A 19,186-nucleotide genomic window follows, 5' to 3' on the forward strand; every position below is an offset into this window, starting at 1 on the left:
CGTATTATTCTGTTATTTTACGACATTCTCAAGGATAACAACCCAACCATACTTATATATTTACCTTTTATACTTCTATAATATTCACCACACCTTACTTTATTATCTTAATCTTTAAAACCTGAATATACCGTGCTATATCTATTTATAAGTCCGAAATAACTATCTTTCCCCAGCTTATTCCCCTACCAAATTATAATTAAGTCCAATACGCCCACCCCAATACAAGACATTATCTACAATTAATTACACCACCATAATATAAATACCCATGGCCGTAACAATGTCAAGGATTGTCTTTCTGATTGATGAAGCACTTGCTTTTCTAACAGGATAAATAGTTTTTCTAGACTCTGGTGAAAACAATTCTAAAACCGACTTGAAGGGGTGTAATCTGTCATCGATTAAAGTAATTCTATCAGGATACAGAAATCCTTTCAGCAAGTTCATTAACACCAACAACGTTGTTGTAAAGAGTTATTAGTTGAGATAGGTTATTATTGAACCTGTTCCGACCAGATAGGTAAAACAGCTTAATATTGGACTTGGAAAAGACCTTACCATTGATGGAAAAATATTCTGAATTCATAACAATGACCTGAGAAGCTTCATATTGAGCAGAGCATTGAACAACCTTGGAGTACATATATTTCATCCAAAACCATGAACAGTGGTCTTGGGTAGAAAATATTGATTCAGGATTTGGTAACCCAGAGATTTGGCCAGCAGGTTTGGACATAACTGCATAAGTACAAAAGGCCTTGATGGCATCTAGAGCATGACGGTAAAAAACCTCAGATCTGGTAACAAGTTGTTCTAAGAAAATCATTGACCAGTTGAAGACACAAACCTTAACCAAAAGCATCCAATATTAAAGATATTCATCATTGGTAAGATTAGATATTAAGTAATCAGATAAGTTAGCAGCATCTAGGGACACCTCAACGAAATCAACGTCTGGGCTAACAATGTTACCAATGTCGGAAAAGAGAACTTAGAAATGTTAACCATAAGAATGACCATCTAAGTAGCATTATGGGCGTAAGGAATGACTGTACCGGCTTGTAAATCCTTAGGAAACGTCTGAGTTTTACCGCTGAAAGTTGGAACAAAAACAGTTCTGAAGTTACCAGCCTTGACTGTTTTGTAGTACTTGATGAATTCTTTCAAGGCCTGTTTGGAGATATTCAAACGCTGAGTGTGTAAATTGTGGAAAATCTTGATTTATTTAGCGGTGAAAGTGAACTGCTTCAATTGAAGATCAGATTCAAAGAATGAAATATCCCTGCCATGATTAATGTCAGAAGAGACAGTAATTTCGTCTAGTTCGGAGATTAAAACGTCTGCTAAATGATACATATATTTCTTGACATAACCCAATCCGACACAAATGACGTCCAGATACAATTTCTCACCACCAGCAATGGTCCTATCTTCAGTTGAATACCTACTATGAACGTTACCATTGATATCAGTAGCAAATTCAACTTGAGTTGTAGGAACAAAATTGAACAACTCCTCTGACTCCAAAGGGATAATAGCGGTGTTACGGCAGATATCGAACAGGTCTTCTAAGTCCATGACATTGTGAGCTAAAATGTTTCTTCTGATTTCAGGAGAAAGAGAATTAGTTCTAGAGTTGATGTTTCTAATATGTAAAGTGTTTTCTACGTTGTGAACAACGAAACAGTCACCTAATGTAACTCTATCGGTGATTATGTAGCTAACTATTACGTTTCATTGAGTTTTCTTTATGTATTTGATTGCTAATCAATAAAATAACACAGTATGTCTACTTTTCATAATATACTTTTGCAAAAAATTCTCACAGCCTTATCACATTGTATAATAATTTTCGGTTTATATATTATAACAGTTCCATAATTAAAGAGTAATGTGAAGTAATTGACATATCTGGAAGAAGTCATTCACCTTGTAGAAAAATTTATACACCTTATAAATTCCGTAGGAAGTTAACATCATTATTGCGAATCTTCTCATAGTCATGGTAGCATAGTCCATCTACATAGTTTATATGTTGTTGATATTTCCCACATGGCATATTCCACATATTCTCATATGGTTTGCTTGCTGTTCTTTGCATTCGTATTTGGAAGGAACAGTTTTTCGCAAGCTTCACAATAACACACATTGCCAATGTTATATTATATCTATCATCGTTGATGCAATAATTGAGAATAGTTTCTGCGTTTTCATCAAGGGTGGCACTATTATAATATTCGCATAAGGAACTAGACGACCAAAAATATTGCCACTCTGTACCGTTACGTGAAATTTGATGAAAAGAGCTCTGTCGAACAACTTTGCGATTATCAGCATGGATTTCATTCCCTTTAAAATAATTGTATACAGATACCAGTAATTCACCACAATTGAAGAAAAATTGCATTAATTTCAAATTTATATCTGTTTCAGTTGATACGGAGGTATATTGTCTTCCTGTTTTATTAAGCATTTCAGGTATATCTGTAGCACTACTTAGATACAGCATATTGTCCTCACGATCTAATTGATTATCTTTTGTCACATTAACGGAATTTATTTTTACCATAATATCGTCATCATATTGCCATGAAAAACAGATACCAAGCAAAGTTACTAATACGAAACAACGCTTCATAACAATGTGAGTTCCTTTTAAAGCCATACTAAAGACACTAAAAAATTTATCTACAGATAATATTCAGATATCGTTGACACTTATTATTTCTATTTACGTATTATGTACTTTTAAGAATCGTAAGTGCGTCAATCAATGTCTCTTTGTTCTGTTGATAAGTAAACTAGTTTCTAAAGCTGAAACAAATTACAGTATCTTCCCGGTTAGTGTTGCTGTCTTATTCTGCCCTCGAATCAGATAAACGTGAACGAAAATATAACAAAAGTTTCAGATCTTCAAAATATTCTTTTTAAAAGAATTAGCACCCTTGCGCTTCCTAAAAAAGAGGCACTTCTAAAACTTCCAAATATCAAAGATAGTAGTCGATCTGGAAGAAGTTTTCAAAATTTGCTAAGCTAAATGGCCTTTCAACGCTTTCGACGCTAATGGATATAGCAGGGATATTCTGAAATTTAGAATTTATGAAAGAAAAAAAAAGGGAATTGTTGTCCGTATTTTTTCCAAAAAATTTTGTCAGCCTGAAGAAGAACATTACATTCATGTTCCTTCACCTCTTGCCGGGGGGGAAACTGTAGCGAGTTCGTAAGTCTTATAAATATTTCTACTTATTTTTAACAACCAAATATCTGTAGATCGCTAGTTCTTTCAATAAATCATCCTTCATTTCACTTCCAATTGAAATTCTATCAAAGGCATATTCTTGTATGAGCAACGTAAATGAGAATCGAAACTTCCAATGATGCAGTTGATGCCATAAATAGTTACCTGAAGTTGAAAATGCAGCCATCGAAATCTATCTATCTACTGCTGCTGTTTATATGCATACAACAACACACTTCATTGTTTCCCATCTTTTAAAAGGTGTGTTCGGATTAAATTTTTATTTCTTGAGCCCGATTTGCTTCTGCACTAAGTTAGTGAGTATGAAGATTGCGTTCTGTAACGCTCCAAGTTCCGCAGATACAGTGCCTCAAGAAAACTTTATATTAGAAAAGTTGGAAAAACTTTCTACATCTTCAAGTTACAATATTTTTCTCAGGCAATTCTCTGTAGAGGTCTGACTGCAAGTCGACCTTTTAAGTAATTGTCTGTGTAAGCAACAAGTTTTTGCTGCTTATATACTCCTGGTGGTGATGCGGTGCATAGCGTTGTGGCACTTACAGGTTCAAAAATTGCAGCTTTTTGGTTTTCATTTGTGACATGGTTTTTAAAAAACCACACATTCAGAACCTTCAGCTGGAGTGGGAAATGAAGTGCGTTTCTTTTATGGCGTATGGAAGTATTGAATGGTCTAGCGTAAAAATATAATAGATGGGTCTAACTTTAGTTTAGTACCAATTACCTCTTATAGGTATATAATACCTCAATTAGGTTTCTAAACAAAGATGATATAAGTAATATACAATAAATGTATAAAGAAATGTGATAAACATCTTTAATGATATATGTGTTTTTAATAAATGCTCTTCGATGTTACATTTCTTTGGTGAATAAATTTCTTTCTCTAAAAGATGCGCCAGCGTGTACCTTCATTGCACCGGTTTTGACCGCTCACAGCTCGTCATTCTTACCATACATTTTTTCATGACACCTTTCTTCTGCAGGCAATGCGATTTAGGAAACTGAGTCGTGTTTTAATTTTGTACGGTTGTTTTTCTGGAGATTTCGCAGGTCTTGCTTGTTCTTAGTAAAACTATTAAACATCTAGGAAGTGATTCTGAGCATAGCTTCAACTGCACAACGAAAAATTTAAGTAGGAAGCTCTAAACGAGGCAAATACGTCAAGAAAACAACTAAAAAACTGATGTATTTATCTCATAATAATTGTAAAATAACATGTAACATTATTTAGTGTTCTTAAATATTCGCATCCGATTATAACCTATCCTAATACCCATACTTTCTATACTACAGATGCGATAACATCTTTAGTTCTGCTCATTTCGTCTAGTGTTCATTAGTTAGTAAGACAATCATTAGCCGAAATATCAAAGCCATTTTTCTATGTCTCAACCCAGCCTTTACTCTAATGGCAAGAAAAGAAACAAGAATCAAGGAGAGTATTTACAACTACTTATTGTTCTTATAAAACTTTCGGAAAAAGTGATTATTATTTAATTACCTCCTTATGAAAACCATTTCGTTTGTCGACAATGATTGTTAGTCAGACGGCCAGGGGTGCAATGGGTTCGGCTAGGAGTAGGGTAGAAGCGGGTTCTTTTTTGGGGGACATTTTCACAAAATGTTTGGTTGTGAAAATTTGACCGGAAATTTTAATTTCAGAACTGGTCGTAAACTCGGATGTCGTATGCAAGAACAACTCACTAAAATAGCAGCTCATAGGATTACCATATGACTTGAAGAATGTGTATCTGAAAACAAAACGGTTATAACATAAAATGCACTTGTTCGAGAAAGTTTCAAATACAGATTACCATTTGTGATATATAGACGCCTTAATGTTCGATATTAATTGATAACTTCAACTTTACACCTTTTGTAAATAACTTGAAATATATTATGTCTATTAAAACGGTATTTCTTCTCATTCTTTGCAGCATAAACTGTAAGCTGATTGCTGCTCACTGGGTTAACAACAACACATATTCCATAGAAACGACTATTGACCAAAGTGTAGCTGAATCAAGAGTAGTAGACAGATACGACGAAAAGGTTTTGGTTAACGATGAAACATATGAAACTTCACTGGCCAACAGGACATTCAGTTCCTATTCATTATATCCAGGCTATAAAGTGCAAGCAATATACTCCATTTTAAAGGCGCCCTTTTCTTTTCTATGCAAAATATTCGGAGTAATGAGACGCTTTCACGTACTTAAGAGATGTGTAAATCATATTGCTGGAATATTCATCAAAATATATCGATATCTCGGTATTCAATGCCCGGACTTGCTTGTTCTGTTGACAAGGAATAAAAGATGTACCAGTGACACGCTATACGAACTAATTAAAGATAACATATCGTGGCAATTAACTATGACAATATGGACATATGAAGGGGACACTGATTGCAAAAATATAACATCTGAAAGAGATATACTAAATTTTATTGAAAAAGTCATCGATATTAGGGAACTGCAGCACAAACTAGCTGTATGTGTAAGAGTTTCCAATGGAGATCGCTGGTCAGCTGATATTCGAATGCAAAGAGACGATTGTCGGGTATATGAGACTGCCTGGGATGTGCCGTGTTCTTTGAAGGGTAATATTGAGTACACGTATGATAATTATTCGAGCAATATGTCCAAAATGAGCAACGAAATACTTATGTGAGTGAAATGTGGTACTAACGATATAATACACATTAATACGAGAAATTCATCCATGGATATATGATATATACTTTATGGTATGTAGACTTCGATCTTCCTTAGTTCAAAAAAGTTGAAACATACTCCATTTATTTTAATTTCAATGGTTCGTGGAATCTCTAAACTTATGCATAAAATATCTATACAGTTTTAATATAAATTCCATAACTCTGAGATCAAGTTTCTGTAAGTTTAGTATTTTTGTTAGATTGTGATGTATCAACCCCTCACGAGTAATAATCAATATTTGTAGATTGTGATGGAACTGTCTTAGATGAACTTGTAGAGTTATGATGTATTAACTCATACAGGAGAATGGAAAAGGGGGCAGTGTGTGATGTCCCAATTGTGGTATAGCTCATGAGGAATGGATCCTGAGATAGAGTTTACAAAGTATATAATAGCATGAATGTTTGAAGATGAAAGTTCTTATGTATATTATGTAGAGAACCTTTTCTTGATGTAAAGAAAGGATGAAGCGGATATAATTCAATGAACTAAATAAAATGTCTAATATTAACGATATACTTTTTCAACTACTTCTCCAACAATAATATGTTAGTGATAAAACTACAAACACTCACAACGACAACCAGTCTTAATGGAAAGAGAATGCGATCTGTCTCTTCGGACTCTGTCCCCTTCGCGCAACGCCAAAATTTTGGTCAAGGAAATTTTTCTATTAAAAAAACACATAACACAACTAGGAATAACATCAGAACAGAGGGACAGAACAACAAAGAGAAATGCTATTCACAAACAAACAAATGGCTAATTACTCTTCACTATACCAAAGTGATTGAACTACCAAAAAAGAACAACTCAATCGGGTGTCTTCGTGTCACTTTGCAATAACCATTATGTACAGGCGCATATCCACCACAGATAATTAACAACAGACCAGACACAGACAAATGAACAGTTTTTAACCAAATATAACATTCAAAACGGTGTACAATTGTACTGGTGTGAGCTTTAACCAAAAAAATACTCTATTCAAAATGACCATTTTTACTATGATATCACACATTGCAATAAGGACATGCCAGACTCACAATGTAACCTACTTCAGAACGTGGATCAATCAATCTAACTCATACTTACCCAAAATGCTAACTGAGAGAAACGGGGACAGAATATTGACTGATTTGTTTGCTGTTACTGACCCAAATAGTTTACCAAACTAAAATACGTGACAATGGCACTTCGATCTGATACTGGTCTCTCCACTCCACAAACATCAAATATGAAATCCTACAAAGTTTCTAACCCCATTTGAAATTATGATCCAGTCTCAAACGGAATATGAGATATCACCAATTTACTACTGCAATTTCTCTATGTTTCATAATACGTGACAACTCATGCCAAATTTGTTTACAGACCTCAAGCAAAGCGTTACTCTTACTAAACCAATTATTAAGAACACTACTGCATTTTGTTTGTTTACTGTAGTCAAAATATTGATTGCATAACATCTGATTTAAAACTGGTCAATAATCATACTGAAAATATCAAATACCCTAAACACAACTTAACATCTCACATCACATTTTACAAGAATAAGAGCAACCCAACTGATACAAATACAACACCGAAACAACTGTGTCTGGATGTGAATAATGACTGAAATATCTGAGCTAGTTGTTCTACTGTTATGCTGTCTTTACTAAACGTCACACCAATATATGATGTTCTGGAATACAGAACCCACCTGTCTCAATTATGGTAAATTATTTACTCTGACATGTTTTAATAGGTTAACAACAACATTCTATATATTTTATTATAAATAATTATATACCTAATATATGTTAATCCTGTCATTAATCCGTATTATTGTGCAACTTCACTACGAAATCTGACATATGTCTATACCTAACATTCTATCTTCACACTTTATTGACTAATAATATTCTACTATACTTACTGTATTATATTTAACTTATGAACTGAAATACATCCACATATATTACCAAAATGTCTAACAAAACGCGTATTATTCTGTTATTTTACGACATTCTCAAGGATAACAACCCAACCATACTTATATATTTACCTTTTATACTTCTATAATATTCACCACACCTTACTTTATTATCTTAATCTTTAAAACCTGAATATACCGTGCTATATCTATTTATAAGTCCGAAATAACTATCTTTCCCCAGCTTATTCCCCTACCAAATTATAATTAAGTCCAATACGCCCACCCCAATACAAGACATTATCTACGATTAATTACAGCAGCACTAAATAACATGCTCAATCTACCGTATCACGAAGAAAATATGATACTTCCACTATTCAGATCAAGGTATACTTACTATATTACTTCTTTTATTTACTTGGTATTACTTACTTCACTTCATCCTTTCTTTACATCAAGAAAAAGTTCTCTACATAATATACATAAGAATTTTCATCCTCCTAAGTTCTGTCTTTTATATAATTGATAGACTCCATCTCAGGATCCATTCCTTATGAAACATACCATACTTAGGACATCATGCAAAGTTCCCTTTTTCCATTCTCCTGTGAAAGTTAATCCATTATAACTCTACATGTTTATCCAAGATTATTTCATCACGATCTATAAATATCTTTCATAAGCCCAGAGTGGCCCTCTTTTTTGAACATTTGACAAAGAATTTTCAAGCATTCCTTGGTCAGATCGATATGTTGAAACATTGAAGTGAGGCTTGAAGTTAGATCAGTATTTCATATATCATTATGCGATGTATGAGTATATATTAGACTGTATTAGTTCACACACTCAAAAAGAGAAGAATACTAATGCACTGAGTTCACACAGATTATAGATTAAATAGATATATAAACACTATGATCTGTAAACTCAAATGTAAAGTATATAGAAAAGTAATTAAGCAATTACAACTATACTAATTGTACCATTATCTTATTGCAACTATACTAATAATATCATGTCTTCTTCCAACGCTAGTCAATACTTCCAATTACTATCTCAACAGCGGTAACTAGTGCTAGTGGTAGGGTTATACAGATTTCTCTATTTTGTATGTGTATTATACGAGTTTAGAAAATCTTAAGAGAGTACACTTGATCAGTTAAATTCAGATTTGACGAAACAGTGAAAAGTTACTACATGATGTCTTTTTTCACCATCCTAAGAGAACATAAGGCAAAAAAAAAATTGACAGGTTTGGTTGAATTTAATTTGGTCTTAAATGAAGTTCATACTTCGTATATTGTGAACGACGAAAAAACTATCAGTAATGATTAAAATAAGAGATGCAACTACCTATCTCTTTCTGTAATTTAAGGTCTTTTAAAGGCATAAAATAAGCATTTGTTGTACTTATCTTTGATTATTGTGAATTTTAGATGCGACATAACTTTGGCCTGTCTGTACGATTCTATGTGCGAATCTTGTATATGTTGCTGGCTGCATCTAAAATTCTTCTAATTAAAGATTGCATTTAGAAAATTTCTTATGTTAAGCAATCTGAAGAAAAGCCTTGGGTCATTTGTCCTTATAGAAATGAAGCTCTCTGGCAGTTGTTTAAAGAGATCGTTTGTTGCACGATTCCTAATTTAGTAATAAGTGAAGTAAGCAACATGTATACCTACAGAGAAGCTCGAGATATGCATAACGAGGGTTGTTCCTGCTGACAACTAGAGCACAAATTTTTGAGTCCGCTCAATATTAAATCCGGTCGTTCAGGTTTTTTTTTCTTTTTGTTTTTTTGCTTGAATTAAAATGTTATATACATTCTACTTTCTGATTGAGCAACGTGTGGATATTTTTCCAAAAAGTGATTCAAGTCTTTGGATTGCACTCAGAAATTTGTCATCCTGAAGGACGGATTAGTTCCACAGAAACTCTTGTAGCAGCCCTTATAGGAATTTGAAATAATATCACAAAATGTATACTTTCTGATTTTAAGAAAACCGCAACCAATAAAGACATGTTCATAAAAAGTATGTCATTTTTCATAACCTTTCCTCTACAACGATACTTTAAACTAGCTGCCACAGGAACAAACATACTGGAGGTATTTTCATTTTTAAACTCTTTTACAGTAAAATTATTCTGTAAAAAAAAGAATAGTACATTTACATTAAAATCTCGAGGGAGTTCCGGCGTACATTAACGGTTCTGTTAATGTTGATAGTATGAGTACCATCCCTGAGTCTTTTTTTCAATTGTCAGATTAATAGCAGGCTAGGAATTTTATCTCGGGTGCTGAAATTTGTTGATATTTACACACATATATATATATATATATATATATTTTCGCTATACTCTCTAAAAAGAACAGTATACAAAGAAAGACTTTACTAACTATATTATCTTCGTAAAATATAATATTTATGACCTTTTATATTTTTATTATATTACTTTCTAAGAAAGCGAACGAACATCATGAATTTCAATAATAATCATCCAAGTCCTGAGGCTCGTAAAGTCGCTGCGTTAATTAGTAGCTTTCTGTTTACTGTCGTAATATTGCAATTGATTACAATATTTAAAATAGACTACTTAGATATTACAATGAACGAAAAAATTAACTCTGGTTCATTGACTAGTAACATACAAGATGATATCAATCATGAAACAACCATCGATATTCCTTGATTAGTAGAAAGAGGTGATGAATATTTTCCGCTTCAATTACCAGATATTTATAGCGTCACGAATATTTCACATGGTAGAAATGATGGATACAGTTTAAAAAAAAGAAACATGAATATGGAGAGTAGGGGATATGTATGGTATGCTTTAACTGCTCTTAAGTCAGCTAGAACGGGTTTTCAAATGAAGGGTTTAGTTGAAAGTTGTAAGGATTGGTCTAAGGACGGTAAAAGCGGGAAGACAGATTGTTTATGGGGAGCACTTGACACTGCTATCACATTAGGCATGCTCGCTACCTCAGGCTGGGAAATATATGTTGCAATTGGGCTTTGGATGGCTGCAAGTGGTTCTACACTTCCTGGCATCTCAAAAAGGGAAAACGGTGGAGTTCAATCTTATGTAGACACTTATGATATTCAATCCGTGCAACAGTATATTTCTAATGTAACTGGTCTACCAACTACAACCATTTTGCTCGTAAACGGGTCCGCTCTTAAAAACGACCAAACAGGATGGCCAGTCCATGCCTCTTGGAGTCATTCTGGAACCGCTCATTTATACAGTTTAATGTCCATCAATGGGAACATAACAGCTATGAGAATCGGGGGCTGGGATAAAGATTTACAGAAACATGATGAACAATTCAATTTGGAAAACTTTAGCTCTGGTCGTATCGAGAGTCACTGTAATAGGGTAGGAAAAAACGTGGATTCTATTGATGCCAATAACGATTTTGGAACTTTAGATCACCAAGTAAGTTGTGCATTCGATCTTGAATCACATGAATATATTTGGTATTTATATGATTTTAATAACAAAATAAATATCGGAGAAGGTACGGTTGCAGCATTCCAATACTCAACCTATGATCAAGATGAATTAAAAAACTGGGATTTAATATCTGAAGATGGACCTTCAAGAACATGCAGAGAAGCATGATCTATTAATTGTTCTACGAGGAATTGGTTTAACAAATCAATTGTATGTTTACGGATACCCGTATTACAACCCGTAACAATAACAGTCCTACAAGTAAAATCTTGAGATTTATTATGGGTTAAATTTTTGGTTGTTTTAATTAAAAAGGGACACAATGGAGGTTTACATTATAGTTTAGCTATGACTCTTCTTATGAAATAGTATGATTCATTTTAGTAAATAAACGGTGTTTATGTTCAAGCTTTTACATTTTACTTGTTAAATAAGTAATCCTGTGATCCTTTAAAAAAGGATATGAGGTTTTCTTTGTGTGAATATATTGTACTCATATATAGATAAGCTTGTTTCTTTATATACTCACATAGACGTATAAAACAAATTTTCTGTCATTACTAACATTTCAAGCGGCAAATATTTATGTCTTCGGAAGCCTTTTATTCAATTTTAAACACTAAACTTGAAAAACAAAAACTGTTTATTATAATTTTTATTAGACTTCATTCAACTTATGGAACATAAAAGTGGGTACATTTTTGTAATAATATTTAACAAATGTAGTTTATTCGAGATATATAAGCTGATTATAAATGATTTATCCCTTTTTCTCCTTAACTTTTGGAGGATAAGGTTAGCCTCTTCTCGGTCGTGTTTATATACTTCCAAAAATATTTTAAGTGTATATAACACTATTCTCGAAATATCATCTCATATTCGGGGGTCTTAGTATTAGATATTCCTGAAAATAATTATACGTATTAAGATTAGAAGTGGATAATATTTTGATACATTCTCCTCCCTCCCTTTATTTTTTGTATGATTACCTAATACATATATGTCTAAAATGGTATTATTTGCTCTACAAAACTTGGAAATCAAACCAAAAGGAAAAGCACTATATCGAAACATCTAAAGTTTAGAAAAAAAATGAATTATTCTGACAAAAACACTTATAAAATATCTATTTTGCTCATTGTTTAAGTAATACATAAAATTATTCTCTAAAACTATTACAGAAAAACTTTATATCATATCACGACTTTGTGACGTAGATCCTAAACGTAGTGATGAACTCTATTTCTGTTGTCGAATCTATTGCCTCCCTATATATACTGGAGGTGTGTAATGAAACGTTGATGGAATGGTGAAACTTGATTGTTCCGAATTACTGCGTGTGGTTGAGATAGGTGTAGGTGAAAGATCAGATGACGATGAGCTCATTACCAAGGAAGATGACGATAAAGGTACAACTACCAATGATTCCAATGGGATAGAAGAGGATGAAAGTTCGACATTTGATGAACTCAGTGTGGCTGAAGACAATGTTGATGAAACAACAGTAGGGTTGAGAATGTAGCACACCTTTGCAACCACGAGATAAGGTTTACCGACGGCTGGTTCTGTGCTGAACTTGGTAGAGCAAAAAGTGGAATAAGTGATTGTATAGGAATCGGTTCCTTCAGAAATGATTGAAAATGTAGCATTTCCCATATCACAGTAATATTCTTCATAGTTAACGTAAACATAACCTGTAAAGTCGCTAACGTTTTCTCCTGATGGTAAAGTGATAGTTGGCATGAAAATGGCATGACCTGAAAATTTTATAATTTGGAAATACAACATATAAGGAAAGCCTCCAACTAAATGAATGGTTTTGGAAATTACTGTATGTCCGGGGTCTGTTGGGATATTAATAACTTGGGTGGATCTAGGAAACGATCCTACAATTTCAAAATCATCGCAACAATACATATCCGAATTATCGAATATGTACATTATAGCGGCATCACTTACAGAATCTATTTGAAATGTCTAGTCGCCAGTAGTAAGTGTAGAGAACATACTCAAGTATCAAGTGGAAAAGTTGAATACAGTTGTCTAAGGTATCTCAGGATATATTTGTCCTGTTACTGGTTCATCAGGATCAGGAACTGTTATATTGAAAGATGGAACAGTGACTTCTCCCACATTGTATGAAGCACATAATAGAAAGATTCATTCAGAAGACTATACAAAGTGCCTTTGACGCCTTTAAATGGCGTATTACGAAATTAGATTGCAAAATCGGTATTTCCCAGTTCGTGGCCCTTCAATAGGGCACATGTGCTATCAGACCCACCTAGCACTAAGGTAGCACATAATATAATTGTTGCATAGAATTGTATTGTAAGTGTACCAAGTAACATTGTAGTGTACATATGTATCTTATTGTGTTTGGATTTTTACCTTCCTGGATATGTGACAGTATATTTTTATTTGTTACCAACTGCGGTGAAAGACATAATAGCAAGAAGTACAAGAGCCAAAAATAATGCCTCTATCCAATTTCAAAACCATTCCTTTCTATAAGAAAGCTCTTCAGTCATTTTCACTTCATATACCGTGTTGGATGAGCATGAGAGGAAAGGACGTACGGTATTATAAAGAGCACGGTGGGTAGAAAAGACTAAAATATATAAAACAACATATACATATACATAAATAGTCTGTCAGCAACTGAAAAATATCAATAATGTCTTCTAATAACAAACAATCTCTCAAGGAAATGAGTCGGCCGAGTTCGTCAACTCTTCGGCTTTTAGTTTACATCAAAAAAATTATATACAACAAATTTTCATTCGAAAATCCTAAAGGAGAAAACGATATTTAAAGTTATATCCCCCCAGTGAACTATTTTTAGTAAAAACATATTCTATATATTAATCATTAACCTCTCTAACTCATTAATCAAGAATAGCAAGCTATTGTGACGTATTATCTATTATGAGTGAACCAATTTTTACGTGTAATGCATGTGTTACCCAATTCAAGTCTAGTGATCTTCAAAGATATCACATGAAGACTGATTGGCATAGATACAATTTGAAGAGAAGAATAGCAGATTTACTACCCATTTCATCCGATGAATTTGCAGAAAAGTTGCAAACATCTGAAAGAGAGCAGACTAAACATCAGGTTGATGAGTTTGGTTTCCCACTATTGAAATCCTTACCTAATCACCACCATAAACACAATGATGGTGTTACGAAATTATCAAAGATAAAGTCTGAAACAACCAATGAATCTGATATAGAAGATAGGGGTGAAATTGATCTACAGAAGACGACCTCAAGGACAGAGTCAGTGATATCCGGACTGTCTCAGGTTTCATTGGAAAGTGGTGAAACCTATGGTGAAGCTACAGCTTCTGAGTATGGGTTTACTAGTGATTCTAATTATGAAAATGATACAGTCGACACAGATGGTTTAGAGAATGATTTGAGTGATGTTGATGATATTCATTTCGCAAACTCGATAATCACCAAATGTATTTATTGTGGTGTAGAAAATAAAGAAATAAACAGAAACGTCAAGCACATGTTCCAAAACCACGGCCTTTATATCCCAGAAAGATCATATCTAATAGACCTGCCTGGCCTTTTAAACTTTCTATACGATCTGACTGTCATCAACTATAATTGCTTATGTTGTAACTTTATAGGGTCATCCTTAGAGAGTATTCGTGCTCATATGAATTCAAAACGTCATTGCTGGATGCCTTACGAAACTTGGGAACAACGTGAATTATTTGAACCGTTTTATGATTTCAGCTCGCTTCAAGATGAGGATAAACCCAAATCATCTTCATCTAATAGCAATAAGAAAAGCATCAGATTTGAAAATGTAGATGATGCGAAATCAGACGAAGATACCTCCCACGATTCAGAAGAAGAATCTGTTGGTATAAACTCTAACTACACCAGAGTTGAAATAGATAACACCGGCCTCGAGCTAACTCTTCCAACTGGTGCAAGACTTGGCCACAGGGCAGGTCAAAGATTTTACAGACAAAATATTCCTACACACGAAACCTCAGAAAGTAGAGCAACTGTCACTGCGGCTGATAGAAGATTAGTAAGTGGGATAACTGAAAGGCAATTTAAACAAGGTATAAAGAACGGCCAACAAGTAGAAAAGAGAGCTAATGATGATAGATTGCGTAAAGAAATGAGGAGAATGAACTTCCAAACACATTATAGAGACGAGTTCTTGCAATAATTGGATTGGAAGATATTTTTTCATATGTATTTTCACGTTTATTATATAATGCATGTATAAAATTGACTTTGATGGGGGATTAATAATATAACCTTTTTTGTTTTTTCTGGTCTAAACATCAACTTACTGAGTATTTCTAGATTGTAAAGTAGTGGAGGTGTCTTGATTCAAGTTATGCTCGATTACAGAACTTGCATCATTAGGTACTTCCGAATTGTCGTTACCATTCAAGTTTATTTGACCAATGTTAGGTAAAGAAGAATCATGGTCATCATCTGCAGAGTTAAGGAATGTTCCCAAAATTGGAAGTTGCGAATTATTTGCCGATATATAATCTGGGTCAAATAAATCTTCAGTTCCAACGATCTTATCAAAATGGTCCATTAACTCTTGACAGTGAAGTTTACTTTGTCCCACTGATCTTTGGGAAATGTCGGGATCACTTATTGACCCAGAGGCTGACGTAACCCTCGGTTTATAGAATGTTGTGTTTGGGAAAAATTGGTTAGCCCATACATTTACACTTGTTAACCTCTTATTAAGTATATCGTAGGCTTTTGATTGAGGTAACATCATTAATATCCCATAAAGTGACTTATACAAGAAAGGAAATTTTTGTTGTTCCAATAATTGTAATCTCATTCTTGTAAATACTGGCAATTCAAAAAATTGAATCAGAATATCTAACTGCACCAAATCATTTAGTTTGATGTCATGATTTGAATATATTTGCAATATAGCATACACTAACTCATAATTTTCAGCTATGAAACAGAGAGCTATAACCGATACTGGGTTTGGGCACCATGATTTAAAAAGTAAATTGAAAAACATAATATCTTCCGATTGCCTTAGTTTCTTTCTCAACATGGACATTTCTGGCGCAGTAAGTAAATTTGTACTCAATATCTGAATTATCATACGTGTGAAGATAACATCTTCTTGTGAGTTAAGAATCGATGCCAGTACTTTGTATACACGTTCTGGAGTTAGACTTGCACAAATCTTTCTCATGATATAGTTTGCACGCATCTTCAGTAATTTTGGATCCTTTTTTAGTAGATTTAAAAAGTTTTCTAAGAATTTCCTTAAATATTTATCGTTTGCCTTGGAACATAAATTCTGTAATAAATTCAGGGCTCTCTCAATTAACCTGATATCATTATTAGACAAAGACTTTAATAAAGTTAAGAACATACTATCATTATGTTCTAAAATCTCAGATGGAGCTTTTCTGTATATCAATATTAACCAATCCAAACAGGCAACTTTAGCCTCCACATCACTATCAAAAAATTTCAAAGTTAAACTATTCACAATAGAACCATATGCAATCAAATCATGATATCTAGATTCATCATAGTTTGAACATAATACCAACAACTTCTCGTTTAATATGTGGGATATTTCACTGATGTGAAGATCAGAAGAACTTAAAAGTTTTAACAATAAGGATAGAATTTTGGATAAATATGGGATAAAATCATCGGGCGAGAGGCCCAAAATAGTGTCCATCCAACTCAACGTGAGTAATTGAATTTCTGGTTCTGAAGAAGCTAAATTGTTCACTAGAATTGAAATAATATCAGGAAAATTTAATTTTATATCTTGTCCGGGAATATATTCATCACCATCACGCAATTGATTTGAGTCTGATATATCACCTAATGATGATTCCAAGGTTTCTCTACCAACATTCGTACCTGTTTGTTCTATAGCGATTGGTTTCACTTGCTGTTCAGTTCCAAAGGCATTCATCAATGACTTTTTCCTTTCTGCAATAATAGTACCATCTTCTTTCTTTATTGAAATATTCTGTTCTTTTAATAATCCCATCTGTTCATCAATTCGCTTTTGAATATCATTTTGTAGAGTAGCTATTCTGATAACTTCTTTTAATAACAAATCCAATAATGATTGCGTAGCCACTCTAACATCTTTATGAGAATCTCCCAAAAAGGTTAAGAGACCCCCCAGAAAGGCAGGTAAAAAAGTTATCAACTCGAGGCCTGGCGCATTTAATAGCACTTTAATCCAATCAACTAAAAACATTCTTGTGGTTGGGTTAATAGCATAGATACGTTCAATAAGAAGAGGAATAAATTTTGGAAGCGAGAATGCCAAGTCATCATTTTGTTCAAAATTATTTTGATATACATTACCCGTTAAAGGATCAACATTGGTAGATTGAGGTACATCATCAGGATTATTACTGACTACACTAATATAACTAGAGGCTCGCTCAGCTACAATATCCTTGATCAATCTATCCAATAATTCGGCTGCACCTCTAACAGAATTCTCTGTATCAGCGCTCACTTTACATAATACATCAAATATTTCATTAAAATATACCAGAATTTCACCTTTCGAGATCTTCGCAATATTATAAAGACTCTCGCAAGCATAAAATCTGACTTGGTCATTCTGATCACCAAAACAAGCCAAAACAGGCGGCAGGATATTTCTGAGATATTTCGACACATCATTTGACCCTAGTGCTATAGCAGTAGCGGCTAATCCCATCAAACCAGCGTTTCTTGCCATTGGCTGATGTAAGGCGTACGCGTAATCCCTACATAGTTCACTTATAATTTTATCAATTCTGGCGTAGTCATTATCGACCAAACACTGTTTAACCAGCTTTTCCAACTCTAGTGCAGTAGTTTTTCTCTTTTCATATACTTTGTCATTCAACCCTTTTATTATTGATTTATCCATGGCGAGATTGTTGTGATAGTCAACTTATAGATGACCCTTTCAATAATTTAATAGAATAGTGCCCCAATAAATGAGGAATGTAGTAAAAAATTATATATTGCTTAATATATTCTAGGAAGTAATACGAATACTTCTATCACTCGGCAAGAACCATAACCTTTGAGCGTAAAAGTAGTGAAATGCTAAGTTTATAAAATATTATATCTGCTTCTTTAATTTGTTTACGTTTATTGTTATCGTCATTTTGGTGATGCGAAGTTTTGTCAGGTCGCGAAACTATTTTACAATTAAACAGAACGAAGCACTCAACCAAGAGAGTAAAAGACGAAGCAGAAGAAGAAGAAGAACTGAATGAACCTATTAACATTTTTTAATTACTAGTGGTATTATCTATTTCCAGTTAGTAGTATACTGATTTAAATACTCAAAAACTGTTTGTGTGTGCTTTTTTTTTTTGTCGAATAGGTCATGGAATATCCCACCAATATTGTGCTATTATTGCTACAAATAGTGTTAGAGGAACAAGAGAAACTAGCTCATAGAAATAAAAAATTTAAACTTGATGACTTGTTGACAGAGCCACTTGTCGATGCAGTGGTCCTAGAAAAGGTAGTACGTCATCCACTGGTACATATGTATTCCCCAGATATTGAGAATACAACGTTGAGAGGACTTAAGTCAATTGTGAGGGATATCTTTGATCAAGGAATAGATGAGAGCTCCAATACTAAAAACGAAGATTCAACACCTGTAACTTTGATCACATTAGCAAATTATTACTATGCAAAACGCATACATGAGTTGGAAGGCACCTTACCAAACATGAAAGATCAAATACAAGAAAAGTTAGCAGAGATTCAATAATGACAACAATTTTTCCTCCCATACTATTCTGATCAA

General features: G+C 33.6%; 7 protein-coding genes across 7 annotated transcripts; 4 read left to right on the top strand and 3 right to left on the bottom strand.

Annotated features, from left to right (window-relative positions):
* Window positions 1–1,954: 1,954 nt before the first annotated feature.
* On the bottom strand, window positions 1,955–2,668 carry KABA2_14S00154 (uncharacterized protein; the record flags this gene model as incomplete). Its single annotated transcript, XM_041553170.1, has 1 exon — window positions 1,955–2,668. One exon carries the CDS (start codon window positions 2,666–2,668, stop codon window positions 1,955–1,957), a length of 714 nt encoding a protein of 237 aa, XP_041409104.1.
* A 2,493-nt stretch (window positions 2,669–5,161) lies between these two features.
* On the top strand, window positions 5,162–5,935 carry KABA2_14S00176 (uncharacterized protein; the record flags this gene model as incomplete). The annotated part of the gene is made up of 1 exon (XM_041553171.1): window positions 5,162–5,935. One exon carries the CDS (start codon window positions 5,162–5,164, stop codon window positions 5,933–5,935), a length of 774 nt encoding a protein of 257 aa, XP_041409105.1.
* Window positions 5,936–10,702: 4,767 nt separating this feature from the next.
* KABA2_14S00198 (uncharacterized protein) lies at window positions 10,703–11,530 on the top strand (the record flags this gene model as incomplete). The annotated part of the gene is made up of 1 exon (XM_041553172.1): window positions 10,703–11,530. One exon carries the CDS (start codon window positions 10,703–10,705, stop codon window positions 11,528–11,530), a length of 828 nt encoding a protein of 275 aa, XP_041409106.1.
* A 1,089-nt stretch (window positions 11,531–12,619) lies between these two features.
* Window positions 12,620–13,303, bottom strand: KABA2_14S00220 (uncharacterized protein; the record flags this gene model as incomplete). The annotated part of the gene is made up of 1 exon (XM_041553173.1): window positions 12,620–13,303. The coding sequence occupies one exon, from the start codon at window positions 13,301–13,303 to the stop codon at window positions 12,620–12,622; it is 684 nt and encodes a 227-aa protein (XP_041409107.1).
* A 987-nt stretch (window positions 13,304–14,290) lies between these two features.
* REH1 (Reh1p) lies at window positions 14,291–15,565 on the top strand (the record flags this gene model as incomplete). The annotated part of the gene is made up of 1 exon (XM_041553174.1): window positions 14,291–15,565. The coding sequence occupies one exon, from the start codon at window positions 14,291–14,293 to the stop codon at window positions 15,563–15,565; it is 1,275 nt and encodes a 424-aa protein (XP_041409108.1).
* Window positions 15,566–15,688: 123 nt separating this feature from the next.
* VAC14 (Vac14p) lies at window positions 15,689–18,286 on the bottom strand (the record flags this gene model as incomplete). The annotated part of the gene is made up of 1 exon (XM_041553175.1): window positions 15,689–18,286. One exon carries the CDS (start codon window positions 18,284–18,286, stop codon window positions 15,689–15,691), a length of 2,598 nt encoding a protein of 865 aa, XP_041409109.1.
* Window positions 18,287–18,754: 468 nt separating this feature from the next.
* SWC7 (Swc7p) lies at window positions 18,755–19,150 on the top strand (the record flags this gene model as incomplete). The annotated part of the gene is made up of 1 exon (XM_041553176.1): window positions 18,755–19,150. One exon carries the CDS (start codon window positions 18,755–18,757, stop codon window positions 19,148–19,150), a length of 396 nt encoding a protein of 131 aa, XP_041409110.1.
* Window positions 19,151–19,186: the final 36 nt, after the last annotated feature.

The sequence above is a fragment of the Maudiozyma barnettii genome, assembly GCF_903064755.1.
Source record: "Maudiozyma barnettii strain CLIB 1767 genome assembly, contig: KABA2_14, whole genome shotgun sequence".
Lineage (NCBI taxonomy): Eukaryota > Fungi > Ascomycota > Saccharomycetes > Saccharomycetales > Saccharomycetaceae > Maudiozyma > Maudiozyma barnettii.